This window comes from Dunckerocampus dactyliophorus, chromosome 9, assembly GCF_027744805.1.
Source record: "Dunckerocampus dactyliophorus isolate RoL2022-P2 chromosome 9, RoL_Ddac_1.1, whole genome shotgun sequence".
Taxonomy (NCBI): domain Eukaryota; kingdom Metazoa; phylum Chordata; class Actinopteri; order Syngnathiformes; family Syngnathidae; genus Dunckerocampus; species Dunckerocampus dactyliophorus.
In genome coordinates, this window is record NC_072827.1 from 22,387,128 (window position 1) to 22,405,600 (window position 18,473).

The following is an 18,473-nucleotide window of genomic DNA, read 5'->3' on the forward strand; positions in this document are numbered from 1 at the left end:
AGGTAACAAGGATGAGCTCACCGGCAAAAGGATGAAGCGGATTTGTTTGGCGCTTTGCTGTAATAATCCGCTGCTATTCTCAGGTCGCCGCACTACACAGTGATGCACGGCGGCGTCTGTCAAGACAGAGACGATAACATCTAAAAAAAAAGTGACTTTTATTTTGTGCGGTTGAGTCCCTTCAGGGCTGCTCTAAATATGTCTGGTGGTTGACTTCATTGAAAGCCAGATTGGGAGGTAAATAAAAGCTGAAAGCAAATCCTTCATTCCGCTGATTGCAGGGCTTTTTTAGACATTCTTTGGAAAATATCATTTTGATGGCGATATCATGTTCCAAAAACTTTGGGCAAGGGACAAAAAAACCCAACAAAAAAGACAAGTTTGGTGGAATGCTAAGAAGGGCTGATGGAAACATATGACAGATAAGCACCATGATTGTATCATAACATAAGAAGTCCTCCTTAATGGCTCACAAGCCCACAAGCTACATTAGATTCTTTCACACAGAAAAGCCACCAAATTACTGATCATTCGTGTCTGGTAACATGGATTCCCGATATTAGATCATGAGATGCACCAGCGCCAGCGTCTGGTTTGACTTATAAAATACTCGGACAGGGCGGGACTGTTGGGTAATACATTTCACACTCGTGTCCCGGCATTGCAGGATTTGCTTTCACCCAGACTTCCACCTCGGTTGACTGCTGACTGAAAATTCAGCCAATGACTGACAAGAAACTCAACCCACAGCAAAGTGGAAGAATAAATAGTGACTGAACGCAACGTTACAATTAGGGATGCTCCCATCAGGGCTTTATGCTGCCCCTTCCATGAGTGAGCTTTACCCATACTGATCACATCGATTAACTGTACATTTTTCAATGTATTTATGATTAGTGCTATTGGTCAAGGGCACCATTAGATAATGCCAAGGAACCCGGGTAAATGGGTAAAGTGTTTGAGGGGAGCGTCTTTTTTTCCCTTAATTTGTGTGAAACCATATTGTTGTTTTGGAGTAATACAAATACATGGGAAAAACACTGTTCAATAATGATAACATAATTAACAGAATCAAATAATACCAATAAATATATTTATCAAATAGAAATCTGTCCTGCCCCATCTTAAACCAGAATAAATTTGGTGTCCAGGTTGCAGGGGTGTCCAACTTTCATCACTATTAGAGATGTCAACTATTTATTTTATTTACGACTGGCAACATTGAAATTGTACACTACTTTATTTACCAAGCACATCTCCACTCAAACAGTGTGGCCATCGTCTTACGCAGTTTTGTGGTCATTTGTCATTTTATAAATGCATAAAGTCTGAATTCAACAGCTGAACGTGATGTCCACTAGTGGCGTCCCCGTGGGACAAACACGAGCTCCGAAGTAACCGCATTGCTTGTTTGTTTTAAAAACAAAATGTCACTGTGGTAAAAAGTCACGTTTGGAGTCCGAAGACCAGAAGCCTGGTGAATAACGCTTGCTAGCTAGCGAGCTAACCAATGCAAAGCCAGGCAAAGCGTGTAAACAAAGATAAAAGAGTAGTCGAACCGAGAGGTTTGGTAAGGGAGTGATCAAACACGCTGGCGTAGCCTCTTGAAAGCTCAATACGACACGCGTCATTTTGTTGGCAACCCTACGTGACACAGCAGAGATGTAGTATTAGCAATGTTACACAATTCTGAAATTGGTAAAATCAAGTCTGTGATTAATTGCATGACTTGAACTTTAATTTGATACATCATTCACTTCTCTACCCCAAATATGGAAGAAGTTAGAGCAGAAAATAGTGCCTTTGGTCCCCATTCATTTAACATTGAGTCAAGACAAAAGCTGTTATGGACCCACGGACCTTGGCAAGTACAACCCTACCACAAAATATATCATAACTTAGGCTGTGAAAATCAGTTTTAAAAGTCAACAAAGTAGCCATTTACATGTTTTTGATCATCAAACTGTCCAGGGAAGAAAGTCAAGTGTCATAATGCTGCAGTGCAGCAGCACGCTGTGTATTTGTTTTCACCCACACTAGCCACAATGCAAACGCGACATGTAGCATTTCCGGACAAACCCCCCCACACTCCTCCAAAACATTGATCGATAGATTGATTGGCACATCCCTAGTTAAAATCCAAATATGACTATTTTATTTGTGATGCTTTATAAAGGCACATCTCAATGAATTAGATTATTTTTATTTTTGAAAGCCAGTCGTTCAATTCAAAAAGTGAAGCTCTTATATTCTATAGATTCACACAGGGTGAAATATTTCAACAATCTATTTGTACTATTTTGATTATAGTTTGCAGCTAATAAAAAACAAAAAATCAGTATCTCACACAATTTGAAAAATTGCCAAAAAGTTCAATATTGTAATATTCACACTCTAATAAACAAACGAACTGCATTAACTTGTTCAGCTTTTATTTGGTTTCATTGTCTTAATTGAACTCCTGAAATCAAATACATTTTGCACAATATTCCAGTTTATTGACGCCTGTTTAGCCTAAATTCTCAAACTGTGCTACGAGTACCCCGGTGGCACATGGGCGCCACCTACTGGTGGTCCGGGATAGCAGAGCTTTTAAAAAAATGAAATCAAATTAGAGACATACAGTATAAATACAAAGGTATTTAACCAAAGATTAGCTGAAATTGAAGTGACATTACAATGTCCTTATAGACTACAAGCGAAATGACCTGCGAGTACAAGTTTGCGAACCATTGCTTTATAAGGTGTTTTACTTTTAATATTATACAATTAAAAACCTTCTGTCGTCATTGCATTTGCAACGAAATGAGGTTAGCAGCTGTTACATGCATGATGTAATAGCAGAAAAACACTTTTTTTAATACAAATTTATATTCTCCGGTCGAAATAATTATTGAAAACTATCTTTATACATTTTTAAAACGAGGTTGAGGGGCTCATCAGGGATTTATTGGACACACGGAGAACTTTGGCAGCAATGTCTTACACTCAGAAGTACACCGCCAGAAGTGTGTCAGTGTTAACATTTACAACCAATTAATACATTGCCATCAATAAATGATCCTAATCAAAGCCGCTGTTATTAATCCCAGTTAATGGCTAAGTCTTTAAATAAAGAGCATGTTGAAGCCATTATGTCATGATGTGTTGTGCTGGCGTGCCCTGGATTTGATTACAGGAGCATACATGTGTTCAGCAGCAATGTTTAAGCTACACGAATTGCTCTTAATTGAACATTTCAAAGAAATTTCCTAATTTAACCTGACGCAACGTGATATGAAACAGCTGGTAGGGCATTTTGATGACCCCGCTACATTTAGACGTTGTGTTTGTGATGCAGGTCCATGCTGAGAATGAACCAGAGCCGGAGCCCTCAATCCCGGAGGACGTCATGGAAGACGTGAGGAGAGACGAATTCCTGCCCGAGGCGGCTGAAAGCGACAAGGTCGTGACGGCTGAAAGCGATGTCGTGGTTCTAGAGGAGAGTGTTGATATAGCTCCACCTCCCGTCGCCACCACGTCGGCACCTGACACAGGCAGTGAGTGTTTATGCACTTGATCCAGTAAATGTTGAAGGACTTCAGCAAATGGGCAATTTCATCATGAAAGAGTGTAGAAAACGTTCCGATTGAGGTAGCCATCTTTTCAGGCCAAGTCTCACTGGACTTGTTTATCGTAGGCATTAAGGAGGAGGGTCTGCTGCTGGAGAACACAGTGCGGACCACAGTAGCAGATAACCCTCCAGAAGAAGATGACCACCAGCAGCAGCAGGAGGATGTCTCCCCTCCGGAGAGTCAAGAAGAAGGCACCACCTTGCCTGAACCCCCAGTGGCGGTGGAGGCCTCGGGTACGGGTGACCTGGACAACTTGCTATGGTGGCCTGATAACACGACTCCGGCAGCGGCAGGCGCCGAGGATGTGGTCATTCTGGAAGAGGAGCACCTGGACAGCGGCGTTGTCACTGAGGAGCTCCTGACAAGTGAATCTGCAGAAGAGGGCTTTGTTCCTAGTGCTGCAGATGTAGCGGGTGAGGCCGTTGAAGAAGGTGAATCCAAGCATCCTGAAGAAGTGGAAGCAACTGCTCCAGAAGAAGCGCCAGCTTCGGTGGAAAAACCTCCGGAAGCTTCGGAGATTGCAACAGATGATCTTGCAGATGACTATATCTTGCTGGTCAACAGGGACAGACCGGAAACAACTTCCGTGTCTGCAGAGAAGGAATCACCTTTCACACTTGTACCTGAGATTAAATCAGCCTTGGAGGAACAGACTGACCTTGTCATCCCTTCACTCGTGGAGGTAAGTCCCAATGTAGCATGGGAAGTAAGAATGAAGACAACGTACTGCCATTTTCCACTATGTCCAGACCACCAATGAAGACGACTCCCCTCCCATCGACAACGTGGGATACGACGTGATCCAATATGGCTTGATCAACCACACAGAGGAGGGCAGCACCGGGTTCCCATTCAGTGTGTCACATGGCACAGACCCGGCCAGCATCGCCATGCCGGCAAACCCTGGCCGAGCGCTGATGGTGTTTTTCAGCCTGAGGGTGACCAACATGATCTTCTCAGAGGATCTCTTTAACAAGAGCTCGGCAGAGTACAAAGCGTTGGAGCAGCGCTTCCTAGAATTGGTAAGTTATTATTCATTGACGTATATATTCTCGCTCGCAACAACTCTTCCCATCCTTTTCCCCAGCTTGTGCCCTACCTCCAGTCCAACCTCAGTAACTTTGAGAATCTAGAGATCCTCAACTTCCGCAACGGGAGCATCGTGGTCAACAGCCGGATGAAATTTGGCAAGCCCGTGGCTCAGGGCGTCACCTCCACCGTGTACCTGATACTGGAAGACTTCTGCAACACGGCCTACCAGACCATGAACCTGGCTATCGATAAGTACTCCCTGGATGTCGAGTCAGGTTAGTGTTTTTGCTTGGTCCTGACGTCAAATGTGACCAAAATGGCCACAAAACTTGAAAGGGCGTCCTGCTGCTGTTCCAGTCATCCATGAAGTCACCCTGGAAAAAAAACATGTTCTTATGTAATATGAGAGCATGAGTCACTTTCTAATAATCCATCCCTGAAAATGGTGAATCATGTTTATGTTTGACTGTCAAAGGCTTTCTAAATCACAGACTTTGCAGACTGCTGAGCTCACATAAAGCAGCAGACAAAAAAATCATGACTGAAGTCTTTTTGTTCCTCCTTGTTAACATATGTTGGCCTTCTTTACCAATGGAAGCAACGTTGTTATATCACAGGAAGTATTATGAATTAATAATATATAATACATACTGAAATAAATGTAGTATCTATGCTAAGGTACGTGTGTAGCCTAGCCTAGCCTTCCCTAGTCTATATAAAACTAGGGAAATATGCACATTCAGTCATTTTTGCTTCAGAAAATGTTAAAAACGATTGGGATCAGACAGAAAATAGAAAAATAATTATAACCTAGTCCAAAGAACAAATATTAATATTTATTTTTTTGGTTTTCTTATTTTTTATTAGGCTCAGCATCATCTGCCTCCTCTGACAGCACATCAGTGCGCTAACCAAAAGGGTGCTAACAGTGTTGGGTTGGTACAGGTCGGATATTTTGGCTTACCTTGCAAAGGAAATACATGAAATAGCGTGACAGGTAGCATAACTAAAGTGGGATGGTACGAGTCTGACATTTTGCAACGCTTTACAATGAAAAACACAGGGAAATGTGTACTGTACATTTTGTTCCCAAACAGTTCTGCTTTCCACCATAGAGTCCAGTGAAGTTCAATTTACTGCGGTGTAGTTTGGATGGGTAAAGTCTGATCATGCTCGGGTAACATCATAGCAAACACACAGGTCGGATATGTTGGCACCCGTTACGATGGAAACACAGAAAAAAGTATGTCAAACTGTGAATCCTTGCTTGGCTAAAATCAAAGTGGAGTCAGTAAGCCTGTAACTGTACCGCGAAAAACCAAATAATACCGCTTGTTGGAAGGCGGCAACACCAAGCTGAATGCTTTGGTTTGGTACGGTATGCCTTTTGGTGGAAAATGTGTCTACGTTCAAGTGTCCTTCCCTTGATATCAGACTGTTCTCCCGTTCGCTCACTTTCTAATTAAGACCACTGCAAGGACATCCAGAATAAAATTCTTGCGGTTCTGTCATTTCCAGGTGTCCAGGCAGACCCGTGCAAGTTCCAGGCGTGCAACGAGTACGCAGAGTGTAAGGTGAACAAATGGTCAGGGGAGGCGGAGTGCGTGTGTAACGCCGGCTACTTCAGCGTGGACGGCCTGCCCTGTCAGAGCATCTGCGAGCTGCGCACCGACTTCTGTCTCAACGACGGCAAGTGTGACATCATCCCTGGCCAGGGAGCCATCTGCAGGTGGGTGGAGAGAAGTGATCTGCGTATGTTTGTACGTGTGGGCAAGAGAGCGCGTCTGCACAATTGCGAGGCTTAAATCACAGAAGGCACATCTTGGTTTTTGCACTGAAACGTGCAGGAGAGCAGAACATCTCCTGCTGCTTTTACAGTTGCTCTACTTGACTACGCTGCTTTTTTGGACATTGCATCAAAAATAGATGAGTTGAGTCGGTCCAACTATTCCATCTCATATTGAGAAAGCATCAAGATTATATACAACACACAGTAGAACACATCAGAACACAGTGTTCCCTTGCACAGACAATGACCACATTTACAACCGTACATGGCTTGCATTAACCTTTCACAAAGATCACACAGACAGAAAGTTGGTATAGCTTAAAAACCATTACTAGTACATTCTTTATAATGATATTATTTACATACTTCTATATTACTTAGATTTACACTGGAAATTTCAGAAATGTATTGTAGTACATTATAATATTCTTATATATTTTGGACATTTTTCAAAAATGTTCAATAACTTCTACATTTACACCAAAAGTAACATATTTCTTTCATTACATTTACACTCACTGAAGTACTTCCAAATACAAAATGTTCATCCTTAAAGGAAAACTGCACTTATTTGGAATTTTGCCCATCATCCACAATCCTTATGTGAACACACGTCTTTCTCTTCTCTGTGCATTCTAAAGATATAAAAAGTGATAAAAAGTGACAGCTCATCACTGCACGCAATGGGACACACCAAGATCGCTATTGAAACACCTCCAAAACCTCCAACACGGGTTTATGGTTTTATATCCATAATGTAAGCATGTAGTAACAGGTACATTCATGATAACATGGAATACTTACAGTACTTTGGTCCTTTTAAGCATTACTGGAAGTTCCTTCCTGGGCGCATTGATTTCACATAGCAACATAGAAAGGAATGCCTATACCTCGCATTAACTTTTCCAAACTCAAAAATAAAAACGCAGCAGCAGTGGCAGCAGCTCCAACATGTAGCGTTACCCTTCGGTAGTGGTTTGAGGCTTGTGACGCTCTGCGGGTGAGTGTGTGGTGAGGCTAGTCGCTAGCCAGCTAGTTGCTAGCCGGTGTGGTGTGGCAAGGTGTCAGTACGCCAGTAACTACTTCAATCGGCGTAACAATGTTAATAATAATCATAATGTCGCTGTAGCTTGGTTAATATGCACGTTACATTACATAAATGGAGCATTGTTGGTGCTTTTTGAGTGTTTTTCAGACGGCTTTATAGGCAGAATAAGTGTTTCCCATTATGTGCACTCTTAGCAGCGTCTTGTTCATGTCTCACATAAGGATTGTGGTATATTATATTGACACTCAAGTACTTATGTACTTTAGAATGTTGTAGTATATTACAACCCTTGCTCATGACACCAAAATACATGTTAATCTCTGCCATGAAAAATAACATTGAAAGGCATATTTCTTGTGTTAGACGTGTGCTCAGATGTTGAAATATTTAAAATGTTCTACAATTTTCATCACTTCTTCCGGGCCTGGAAGCGGAGGAGCAAGTGACGTTTATACCAAAATTTCCCCACACGGAAGCTGAAGTTCACTCCAGTGCGTTATAGTCCCAGTTCTGGTTGAATTTTTGTTGTTTTTTACATATTTTTTTAAATTTGCTGCATCAGAGGGACAAATGTTTTGATACTGGCCTGCAGACAGAAATAAAAAGTCAAAAGCCCACAAGACATTGGGCAGTGGAAAAGCGTGCCACTACGTCGATGTATCCATTTATATTCCTATGATCCAACTACATCCATCTGTGTCCAGCAAGTTGCCATTCCAGATGACATACTGTATATCCATCTAACATTGTTTAAAGGTCGATTGCATCGATACGATACAAATAAAGTATTTGATTTAAGCACGGCAGGCTTTATATGGATGAGTGTTTTTTTTTTTAGCACTTTTAATGATAAAGATGTTAAACGTTACTCGATTCAGTCTGCCTGTCTGTGACGTCATCGGCACGTACGAGCACGAGATGCCATGGGATTTCACACGATCCTGACCTGAGTGAAGAATGTTACAATCCCTGTACTGTATTTTAGCAATGCAAAAATCTAACACTGTGCGCGCGTGCACTCTATTTTGGAGAGCCCGTGTGGATGTCCTTACAAATGTATTTCTTTTATTTGATATCGGGTGCATTTTCATTCGAATTCATGTTTGTTAGGTAGATTACTTCTTCCGCTTCAATTTCGTATCAGATCTATAGTGACTCGTGAGTGCTGGACCACTTCAACTCATACGAGCTTTGAAACCTTTTGAAATTTGCTCTAACTTCTTTAATACTTGGGGTAGAGAAGTGAATGAGGTATCCCATTAAAGTTCAAGTCATGTTTTATCAGATATAATTAATCACAGGCTTGATTTTACATATTTCAAAATTTTGTAACATTCCTCCGCAAGGTATTAGTGTTGAAAAATAAAAGCAGAAGTAGCAGGTAAACCTACTGTTGAAATGTTGGCTGCACTCACTGTACTCTTATTAAAAATGTATTGAATATTGAACATGAGAGCAGAAAAAGTTAACCTCCTGTTAATTCAACCTCAAGTGTTGGTTGCACTTTATTCAAATAAAATGTGATTGCATTTGCCATTACTTGTTGTTTACTTGTTTGTTTATATCCATACCGTAGTTAATTTATACCCGATTCCCTAACCAACGGGAATCTAGGAAACCTCCCCTGAATCGTTTCAGATAGTATCGTTCCAAAGGAACCAAACTCGTCTTTGAATTGTATCGCAACCACAAATCGTGATACGAATCAAAGCGTTATTAAAAGGAATCGTGACACCCCTAGTGCCAAGGTGGCAGTAAGTCAGTCCACATTTTTCTACTAATGCCAAACTGCCAGCTAAACATGGATCACTGTCACCTGTCCTTCTTGCAGTCAATCTGTCAGTTTCAGTCAGTAAATCCATATTTTTTTACGAGATCTATTCTGAGTCTTAGAGGAATAGTATGGAGTGCACACTGGTATTTTATTTGGCATGTGCATAGAGCTGCCATTGTCACTTACTAACAGTACAAACAACAACTCACCACTTCATTTCACTCGTATTTCATAGTTCTTTGTTTGTCTATGACAGCAATATGACAAAAAGGTTTCATTAAGTGAATACTTTCATTTTGTTATTGTTTTTTTTAAACTTTTTTTGTGGCATGAGCAATGTAGTACATGAGTTAAAAATATAATTTGTACATTTGTAATAAAAAGATTTGGTTACATTTACACTAATTTGAGTACTTTTAAAAGCACAATGTTAAGCCCATATAAATATAAATAATAATAAATATACGGTATATTACATTTTTGTACTTTTTTTCTCTCTCTCTAAAATTACTGTAGTGTTATATTTTTCTATTATCAAAAATCGGATTCTATAATAACATAATTGAATTATATTTACATACAACCCTTTCATTATGATCATTAAATCCTTCGTTGTTTGGCTTACAGAAATGATTTACTACTGTTCTACCGCCTTATAGTAAGGCGTCTATAAAAGACGACATAGATCATTGTAATAATAATAATAATGTTGTGCCTACGACGAAGGTTTAACCAGATTTAGGAATGACCCAGATTCTTCCCTGTTTTATGTGTCTGCGTACGCGGTTTAACTTGCAAACATTCAAACATTTGGAACATGTGCTTGTTGTGTACGGTGCAATTAGTTTTACACAAATAATTAGGAGCAGACACGCTGGAGGCCAAGACAACCTTGATTTCACACCCATAACACATCATAAAGCCATTTGTTTACTTCATCTTGTTTTTGTACCACATAAACAAATGATGGCGGTGTGGGGAATTCCATGGACTATACAGTACACAGGTCTAACTTTATAGTTGAATACATTTGAGTGCTTATGAAGCATTCGTTTGGCTAGCATACCTGGTTGCTTCAAAGCCTGATTAGTCAGCTTCTATCTTCAGAATAGCCGTCAAGAAAGACTAAGTTGGCTTGTAAAAAAGAAAAAAAAAGAAAGTGAAATACATTTGGATGAAAATAAAGCCGAATAAGCACGAATGCAAGCAGGGCTGAACTTGGCACTGGTGCTCATAGATTTGACTGTGGACATCCAGAAGACAAAAGCAGACATGTTTAAAATGGATGTGCTTTGATAGTCCGGATCCACTAGTCTGGATGTTTACTGGACGCCTCCCTGGTGAGGTGTTTTGGGTATGCCCAGCTGGGAGGAGGCCCAGGGGTAGAACTAGGACACGCTGTGGGGATTATGTCTCGCAGCTGGCCTGGGAAAGCCTCGGTGTTTCCTCGGTGGAACTAGAAGAGGTGGCCAGAGACCGGGAAGTCTGGGCCTCCTTACTGACACTGCTGCCCTCGCCACCTATACCCGGATAAGTGAAAGAAAATGGATGGATGGACGTGCTTCAATCTTTGTTTTATCCTGAGAGCTTCCCCTCGTCTTTTCCCAGGTGTCGCGTCGGAGAAAACTGGTGGTACCGAGGAGAGCATTGTGAGGAATATGTATCCGAACCTCTGGTGGTGGGGATAGCGGTGGCCTCTGTGGCCGGCTTCCTCCTGGTGGCGTCTGCGGTCATCTTCTTCCTCGCCAGGACGCTACGAGATCAGTACGATAAGGACGAGTCAGAGGACCCAATACGGTGAGGCCTTCAACATAAATGCTGAACTTGGAAATAACAAACTTCCCTATGCAAGGGACAAATGCGATCTTGAGGAACTCGTTCATTTTAGGACAAATGTTGGTACTTCCACAAGTCAATCCGCACCATGCTTGGGCACACGTTACACTTACAAGCTCTCTGATCCGTACATAAACACGGTACGCTTCCCTGGTCCCAGTACCTCGGCATGGTGTGGTTGCTCATGCACAAGTATGGAGAGTAACAGAATGATCCCTTGCCTTTTGTGAGAAGGGGAAAGGAATCGTACCATGTTTGAGTGTGGTATGGCGCACTCACACACGTCAGAGAAACTAGATTTTAAGACCTGAGCTTGAGCATGGCACGGGATGCCTTCTGTGACTGTGCAAGAACACTCCAAATTAAGAATGAAGACTTCATATACAGTATGAATGAGCACAGACATCTCAGGGCTAAAATCCCTCTTTTTCTACCCTTTCATGATCCTTTTTTTCAAGATTCAAGAGTTTTATTGTCATGTGCATAGTAAAACAGGCAGTTATACTATGCAATGAAATTCTTATTCTGTTCATTCTCCCAAGAAAAGAAAGAAAACACAAGAAAAAGAATAAGAACATAAGAAACATATGTACCAATAAATCAAGCAACAACAACAGAAGAGACATTAATACAGAAAAATAAAACAAAAAAAAACAAACAAACAAATAAATAAATAAAAGTGATATGAGTGTGTGCGTGTGTTGTGTGTGTGAGTGATTCGTTGAGAAGTCTGATGGCCTGTGGGTAAAAGCTGTTTGTCAGCCTTGTGGTCATTTGCAGTCACGCAAAAGCAGGACACATAGTTTGTCCTCCATCCACAAATGATGTGACTGGTTTTGCCACCTGTGGAGAAAAACTGCTAATCTCAGCCGATTAAGTGACCCCATAGGGTGTTGAGTTACTGGTATTTACGCAATTGTCTTCCTTAAGAGAATTATTCGGCATTACGAAAGGGGAATTAAAGGTATTACAGGCCATTAAGTTCAGTTGTTGATTCCTGGACCATTTGTGCTTTTATACCCATAGTGGGCTTTTTGTGGTCTGAGGTGATCGCTTTTCTCTAGAAAGCAATGTCATTTCTCTTATTGGTTAGCGGTGGGCGCAAGCATGTAAACTAAAACTCTTTTTGGTGATGATATTACGGATAATATAATATAGCAGGCTACAGTGAACCAGAAAAGTCGGCGTGTACTTTCAAGGGACATCTTGTGCAAATTAACCGCTGTCACATGGTGAAAAGAAGACATGGTAACCACAGACATGCTAAACTGAAGAGGCTAGATGACTGATTCTATCCATTCGCATACGACTTGTAGTTACAAAGACATTTAAAGGAAAACTGCACTTTTTCCGGAATTTTGCTCATAATCCACAATCCTTATGTGAGACATGAACACAAGTCTTTCTCTTTTCTGTGTGTTCTAAAGACACAAAAACTGTGAAGAGGCAGTTCATCAATGCACGTAATTGGACACACCTATTCTGCCTACAAAGCTCGCTACTGTAACACCTCCAAATACCTCCAACAACATTTTATGGTTTTATATCCATACTGTGACCATGTAGTAATGGGTATATTCATGATAACATGGAATACTTACGGTATTTTGCAGTACTTTGGCCGTTATAAGCATTCCGGGAACTTCCTTCCTGGATGCATTGATTTCACATAGCAACATAGAAACGAACTTAAACCTAGTGTTAGCTTTTACTTTTTTTTTTCCTTTTCCTTTTTTCCATTAACTTTTACAATCTCAAAAACAAAAACACAACAGCAGTGGCGGCAGCTCCAATATGCAGCGTTACCTTTCGGTGGTGGCCTGAGGCATTGTGAGCGTGTGTCACTATGCCAGTAAAGTAGTTCTTTGGTGTAAAAATGTTAATAATAACAATGTCGTTGCCGTTTTTTTCAGAAGGCGCAATAGTTGCACCCGTCATGCATTACGTGCATTCTTGGCAGTCTCTTTGTAGCTGTTTTTAAATGTTTAGAATGCACAGACAAGAAAAATACTTGTACATGTGTTTAAGTCTCACTTAAAGGGATATTTCGTATTTTTTGACATGAAGTCGTATGACATCCCCATCAGCATTGTAGTCCAATAACAGTGACATAACGCCCCACTTGGTCTCCTAAGTCCAGTTCCGGTCAGAATTCTGTGATGAAGAACGGAGCTCCGCTTAGTTGCTGGAGACGATTAAGTAAGGAGTTTGGCTTCTCAAAACAATATGCGTTCAAAAGATGAAGACATCTGCATCACAAAAATGCCTTCTGAAAAAAACCTAACCTCACAAAATGCTGTGCGTTACATCTGTCTCCCGCCGTATCCCTGTGCATGGTCACCTGTGCGTTTATGTGTATGTGACAAAGACACTCGCATCTTCTTCTCGTATCTTCCATGCTCGTGTTCATACGGCACATGAGCAACCATACACTCCTTCCTACCATGAAAGGGGTGTAGGAATAATTATTGTCTATTATTCACCAAAGGCGGGCAGAGAGCATTCCTTCGCTAGAGCGGGCAACCAAGTACAACCCCATGTACGAGAGCGAGGCCACCACAGGCTACAGCCACTACTACCGCCGCTACCCCGAGGCTCCCATCTACAGCAGCGCCAGCGCTGAGGCCTCCACCGACTTTAGCAGCGAGGAGATTCGACACATCTATGAGAACAGCGAACTGACCAAGGAGGTGAGTTGATAGCGCGCCACTTATAAGCCTGTTCAGTGGACAGTTTATCTCCATGTGATGTCATGCTTCTTCCTGACAGGAAATCCAAGACAGGATACGCATCATCGAGCTCTACGCCAAGGACCGCCAGTTTGCAGATTTTGTGCGGCAGCATCAAGCGTAAGAGCCCCTACTGCTTCGTTAAACAGATGTTTGTCACATGTCCACAAGAGTCTTGTTGACCCTTCATCCCTCATAAAACTTTGCAACTGCATAACTAGCTTATATTGTGTGTACTGTAAGTGACTCGTGTTTGTCTGCAGTGTCCTGGATACAAGAAGAGAAAGTTCTTCTGCACAGACATGAAACAAGAAGGTACTTCTTTTGTTATTAATTCCCTCAAAAACCTTTGTCAAAATCATTAAAAAGATACTGAAAACATGTCATGGAACCAAAACAAGATAACTGACTAAATGTCATCATTCAGTAAAAAAACGCATCTTCAAATGTTATATTTTTACCCCCCAAATGACCAATTGCCTTGAGAAATACAAATGAGAAATGCTAACTAGCCAAAAATAAGAATAATAAATAAAACATTTGACTTTGTATAGCAGGGCCGCACGGTGGCCTAGTGGTTAGCATGTTGGTCACACGGTCAGGAGATCTGTACTGCGGCTTCCTTCCACATTCCAAAAACATGCACGTTAGGTTGACTGCCGACTCTAAATTGTCCACAGGTGTGAATGTGAGTGCGAATGGTTGTTTGTCTGCATGTGCCCTGCGATGCCCTGTGATTGGCTGGCGAGTAAAGAATAAAATATGTTGGAAATGACACTGGCGTTTGTATACGTGTACACGTGGTGGGAACGGCGAAGCAATTCACAATCCTGTGTCCTCATTTTTTCATGACAATGTATTTGTGAAAGGTAACTCTTGTACTCCTGAATGGCTGCACATAAAATGGTGAAAGGCTGCCAAACACGCGCCCCTGCTGTGTTGCCTGTGCTATTATTTCACTGACACATACGCCACATAGTGGCACTGTTATTCGACGCCAAAGTTTCACTCCATAAGGCAGATTGACTGAAAGTTTCTCACACAGCTCTTGTGAGCAAGATTGGTTGAAAAACATGGCCGCCATCAAGCTAGATGTTTTTGCAGGGACACTGGGTGGCCATAAGTCATTGACCATTTGTCTAATGATTATAGAACTCTGTATTATGTATGCTAGCATGTCTTACAAAGCATTTTGAGCACAATCTACAGGGGGTGCCACAAATGTCATTTACAGCAAATGTGAAAAAATAAGGACACCAAAACAGTACAATATTTAGCAATGAGTATGATGACCATAGCTTTCCATTAGGACCAGAAACAGATAACAAAAAGCAGGCCTGACTGAGTAAACGTAGTACGAATCCATCTTCCTGCTGCTCTAACAGCACCACTGCCACCACATAATGTGCTCTGTTGTTTGCTCAGTCAGAAAGTGGTGTCGTAGAATTAAGTGGAAGTCATGTGCCAGGCCACCACTTGGCTGTGAGATTGCCCTCCCCAGTCAACAAGCAGTAACACAACCCAAGTCAAGTTGTGTTGTTTTTACTGTGGTTCTCGCAGGGATTTTGTAGTTCTGCCACTGCCAAGCTTAGTCGCTCCTGGCTGCAACTTCACCTTTCAGGCAATTAAAGCGTCTCCGACGCTTTACAGAACGGAATAATTGTTTTCCTGTGACAACATGTACAACTAGGACAGATCTCCACCAAGGCAGAACAATCCTAAACAAGTCAGTCTGATTTGAATAATCACGGCTGACTGAGCCGTGCTGTTCCATTCCAGTTTCAAGCAGTTTGTGTTTACAGCTAATGTTCAAACTTGGGTTAGGTTAGGGTTTCAGACTCGGGTTCGGGTGTTAAACTAGTCTTTCAAACAAGGTTAGGATTTTAAACTAGGGTTAGGCTTTCAAATTAGGGTTTAATAAGAGGGTTTGGGTTTTAAACTCGGGTTAACATTTCAAACTAGGTTTTCAGACCAGGGTTAGCATTTTATTCTAAGGTTAGGGTTTCAAACTAGAGATATGGTTTCAAATTAAGGTTTTAGACTAAGGTTAGGCTTTCAAATTAGGTTTTCATACAAGGGTTTGGGTTTTCAACTCGGGTTAGTGTTTCAAACTCGGGTTTCGCATTCATGTTAACGTTTCAAACTAGGTTTTCAGACCACGGTTAGCGTTTTATACTCAGGTTAGGGTTTCAAATTAGGTTTTCAAACTAAAGATATGGTTTCTAATTATGGTTAGAATTTTAAACTAGAGTTAGGGTTTCAAGCGAGGGTTCTGGTTGGATGTGCTTAAAAAGGAAGCCAGAATTGTGCCCTTTAGGTGGTTAAAGCAATGTACTGATAATTAAGGTTCTTCTCTGTCCTTACAGGACAACACCTCAATATTCCAAAGGCCTGCACAATAAAAACATTGACTGTCCTCCAAGACGCTACAATGTCACCTTTTTAAAGTTTTCCATGATCTTCATGCTGGCCTAACGTGAGCAGGCGGCGGCTGCAGACTGTCCCTCCTCCTCTTCCTTCCTTCCTCTGTGCCTTCTGCTGGACATGTCCTTCTGTGGAAAAGACAAAAACACTTACTTAAACTTGAAATATTGTCAAAGGGACGATCATACTGTCTGTCCATTCCCGAAAACTATTGCTCTCGTATATACTGTAGAATAGTGACATGCTAGCAGTGGACGGTGCTATGTTTTATTGACGTTTTAAATGTAGGAATCCACCAAAAAAGTCAAACATTTGGACAAGCGCTTTGCTTCACATCAAGGCAGCCAAATGTTCTTGTCTTGACGTCCCAAGGCTCCACCAATCAGACACTTGTTGACATGCTGCATGGACGTGGCCACGCGAGACAGCGAGAGAAGCAGCAGAGGGCGAGACCTCGCTTCAGCATCCAGAAGTAAGTGAAAACACATTGCTTATTGCTTAGCGCCTTTCACAAGTCATTGGTAGAAAAGACGCAAAAATGCACAAAACACTTGAAGGTTAGCAGTGTGTCCTTTCCAATGCAACTACCAGTTTGGCCCACGCGCTCTGTGTGTGTTTGCTTTGCTTCTTTAACACATTCCACCGTTTGGACATGTTACACTCCATCATAGTTGTCCTGCTGAGCAATAAATCGTAGCTGTCCTACCTTACAGTATGTGCGATCTTCAGCTTCCATGAAAACACCACACACACACACACACACACAATACAAGGCTTCTGCAGTTTTCATACAGTGGAACCTCTACAGTCCAACGCCACTTGTGTCCTACCATTTTAAAAAATAAGTTAAAAAAACGCGATCTAATTTATCTTATTTATGATGTATTGTGTAAAACTAAAACATGAATAACATCAAATGAAAAGCACAAAATGAATGCCGACCCACCATCCACCAGTTCCAGCCAAGTTTTCCCAGAGAGACGATGACATGGCTGTTTGACGTGTGTGGTACAAGGCAGTGTGCTAGCATGAATTAACTTGAGACAAATGTGCACATTAGCACTCAATAAGTCATCAAAACTTACCTTTATGCATTCCCACATAATATCAGCATTTGACACCAAATATGAGGTGAAAGAAAAATGGTAAAAATACAGTAGTAGTCTATCTGTGAGGCATGAGACAAAGTTAGCACACACACAAAGGACATGCGTCAAGTCAGACGGATGTAACAGAGAGAATCCGGCCACTTTTCAAAATAAAACATAAAAAAAATGAAATAATGGAAATTATTTTTTCTTTCTGTGCGGCCCAGTAGGGTTCATGACGGTGATTATTTTTACTTCCATTATTTCCTATGGAAAACAGTTTCTAAATCCCAATAAATCAACCAGGAAAGAATTGCGTTCGACGTTAGAGGTTCCACTGTACATTTAATACGCGTGTTTCCCTCAGCGTGAAATTTCTACAAAGCACATGACTTTGTCATGTAAATATGTAAATATGATTGACTGCAATTAGTGCTGTTATAGAACGCATATCACTGATGCTCTCTTATATAGCCACAGATTTTTTTATACTCTCTCACTGCGTGTGTTTCCATACTGTGCAGCTGTTCAAATTTCATGTCATGTGTCCGGAATAAAATGATTTGTACAAGATCAGACTTTCTATTTGACTTTTTGGCTGTATCCATCCTGCGGGGTGATTAGCGCCTGAATCCCACAAGAAGCTTAGCCTCACAAAAGCGGATTTAGCTCCGCACCTGTGACCGTGACAGTGACACTAATCAGCGTAAATCACGTGCATGCATGCGCACGTGTGCCACAGGACCCTGCTGACAAGCAGTCTGGCTCAACAGTGCCTCTGTTGGTTGAAACAAAGCATTGCGCACCATTTTGGCTCTACCGCTTCAACACATAATGAATTACACACAAACGGGAGTTTTTAAAAATGAATCCTGCTAACTACCTAAACAACTGACTACTGTAAACTGTCAATCAAAATATAATCTTTGAAAAACCCACGCCCCTGATTGGCTGTTGATAGGTAAACTCTCGCACTCCTGTTTTGATTTAAGTTGGAAGGCTAATGTATGAAACTTGTCCAGGATTAGTTTTTTTAAATTACCAGTATTTGTAAAATTCTATGACCCCCTCTATTGCAATAATGATTAATTCATTTGAAACCTGTGATTAATTTGATGAAAAAAAATAATAATTTGACA

The 18,473-nt window shown here is 41.3% G+C and overlaps 1 protein-coding gene and 1 long non-coding RNA gene across 3 annotated transcripts in view; one reads left to right on the forward strand and one right to left on the reverse strand.

Annotated features, from left to right (window-relative positions):
* The window catches only part of impg2a (interphotoreceptor matrix proteoglycan 2a), a 29,019-nt gene extending 11,122 nt beyond the window's left edge, over positions 1-17,897 (forward strand). For both annotated transcript variants that reach the window (XM_054786072.1, XM_054786073.1), the window contains 10 exons: positions 3,341-3,539; positions 3,680-4,296; positions 4,364-4,636; positions 4,702-4,921; positions 6,165-6,375; positions 10,866-11,054; positions 13,582-13,783; positions 13,863-13,942; positions 14,086-14,137; positions 16,189-17,897. In XM_054786072.1, the coding sequence (XP_054642047.1) occupies positions 3,341-3,539; positions 3,680-4,296; positions 4,364-4,636; positions 4,702-4,921; positions 6,165-6,375; positions 10,866-11,054; positions 13,582-13,783; positions 13,863-13,942; positions 14,086-14,128 (2,034 nt within the window). In that variant the 3' untranslated portion in view covers positions 14,129-14,137; positions 16,189-17,897. The remainder of the gene's footprint in view (positions 1-3,340; positions 3,540-3,679; positions 4,297-4,363; positions 4,637-4,701; positions 4,922-6,164; positions 6,376-10,865; positions 11,055-13,581; positions 13,784-13,862; positions 13,943-14,085; positions 14,138-16,188) is intronic.
* On the reverse strand, positions 2,468-17,465 carry LOC129187197 (uncharacterized). Its single transcript, XR_008572369.1, has 4 exons — positions 17,332-17,465; positions 16,261-16,374; positions 4,273-5,020; positions 2,468-4,204 (listed from the first exon to the last, which is right to left on the reverse strand). It is a non-coding gene; the product is annotated as an uncharacterized LOC129187197 (long non-coding RNA).
* Positions 17,898-18,473: the final 576 nt, after the last annotated feature.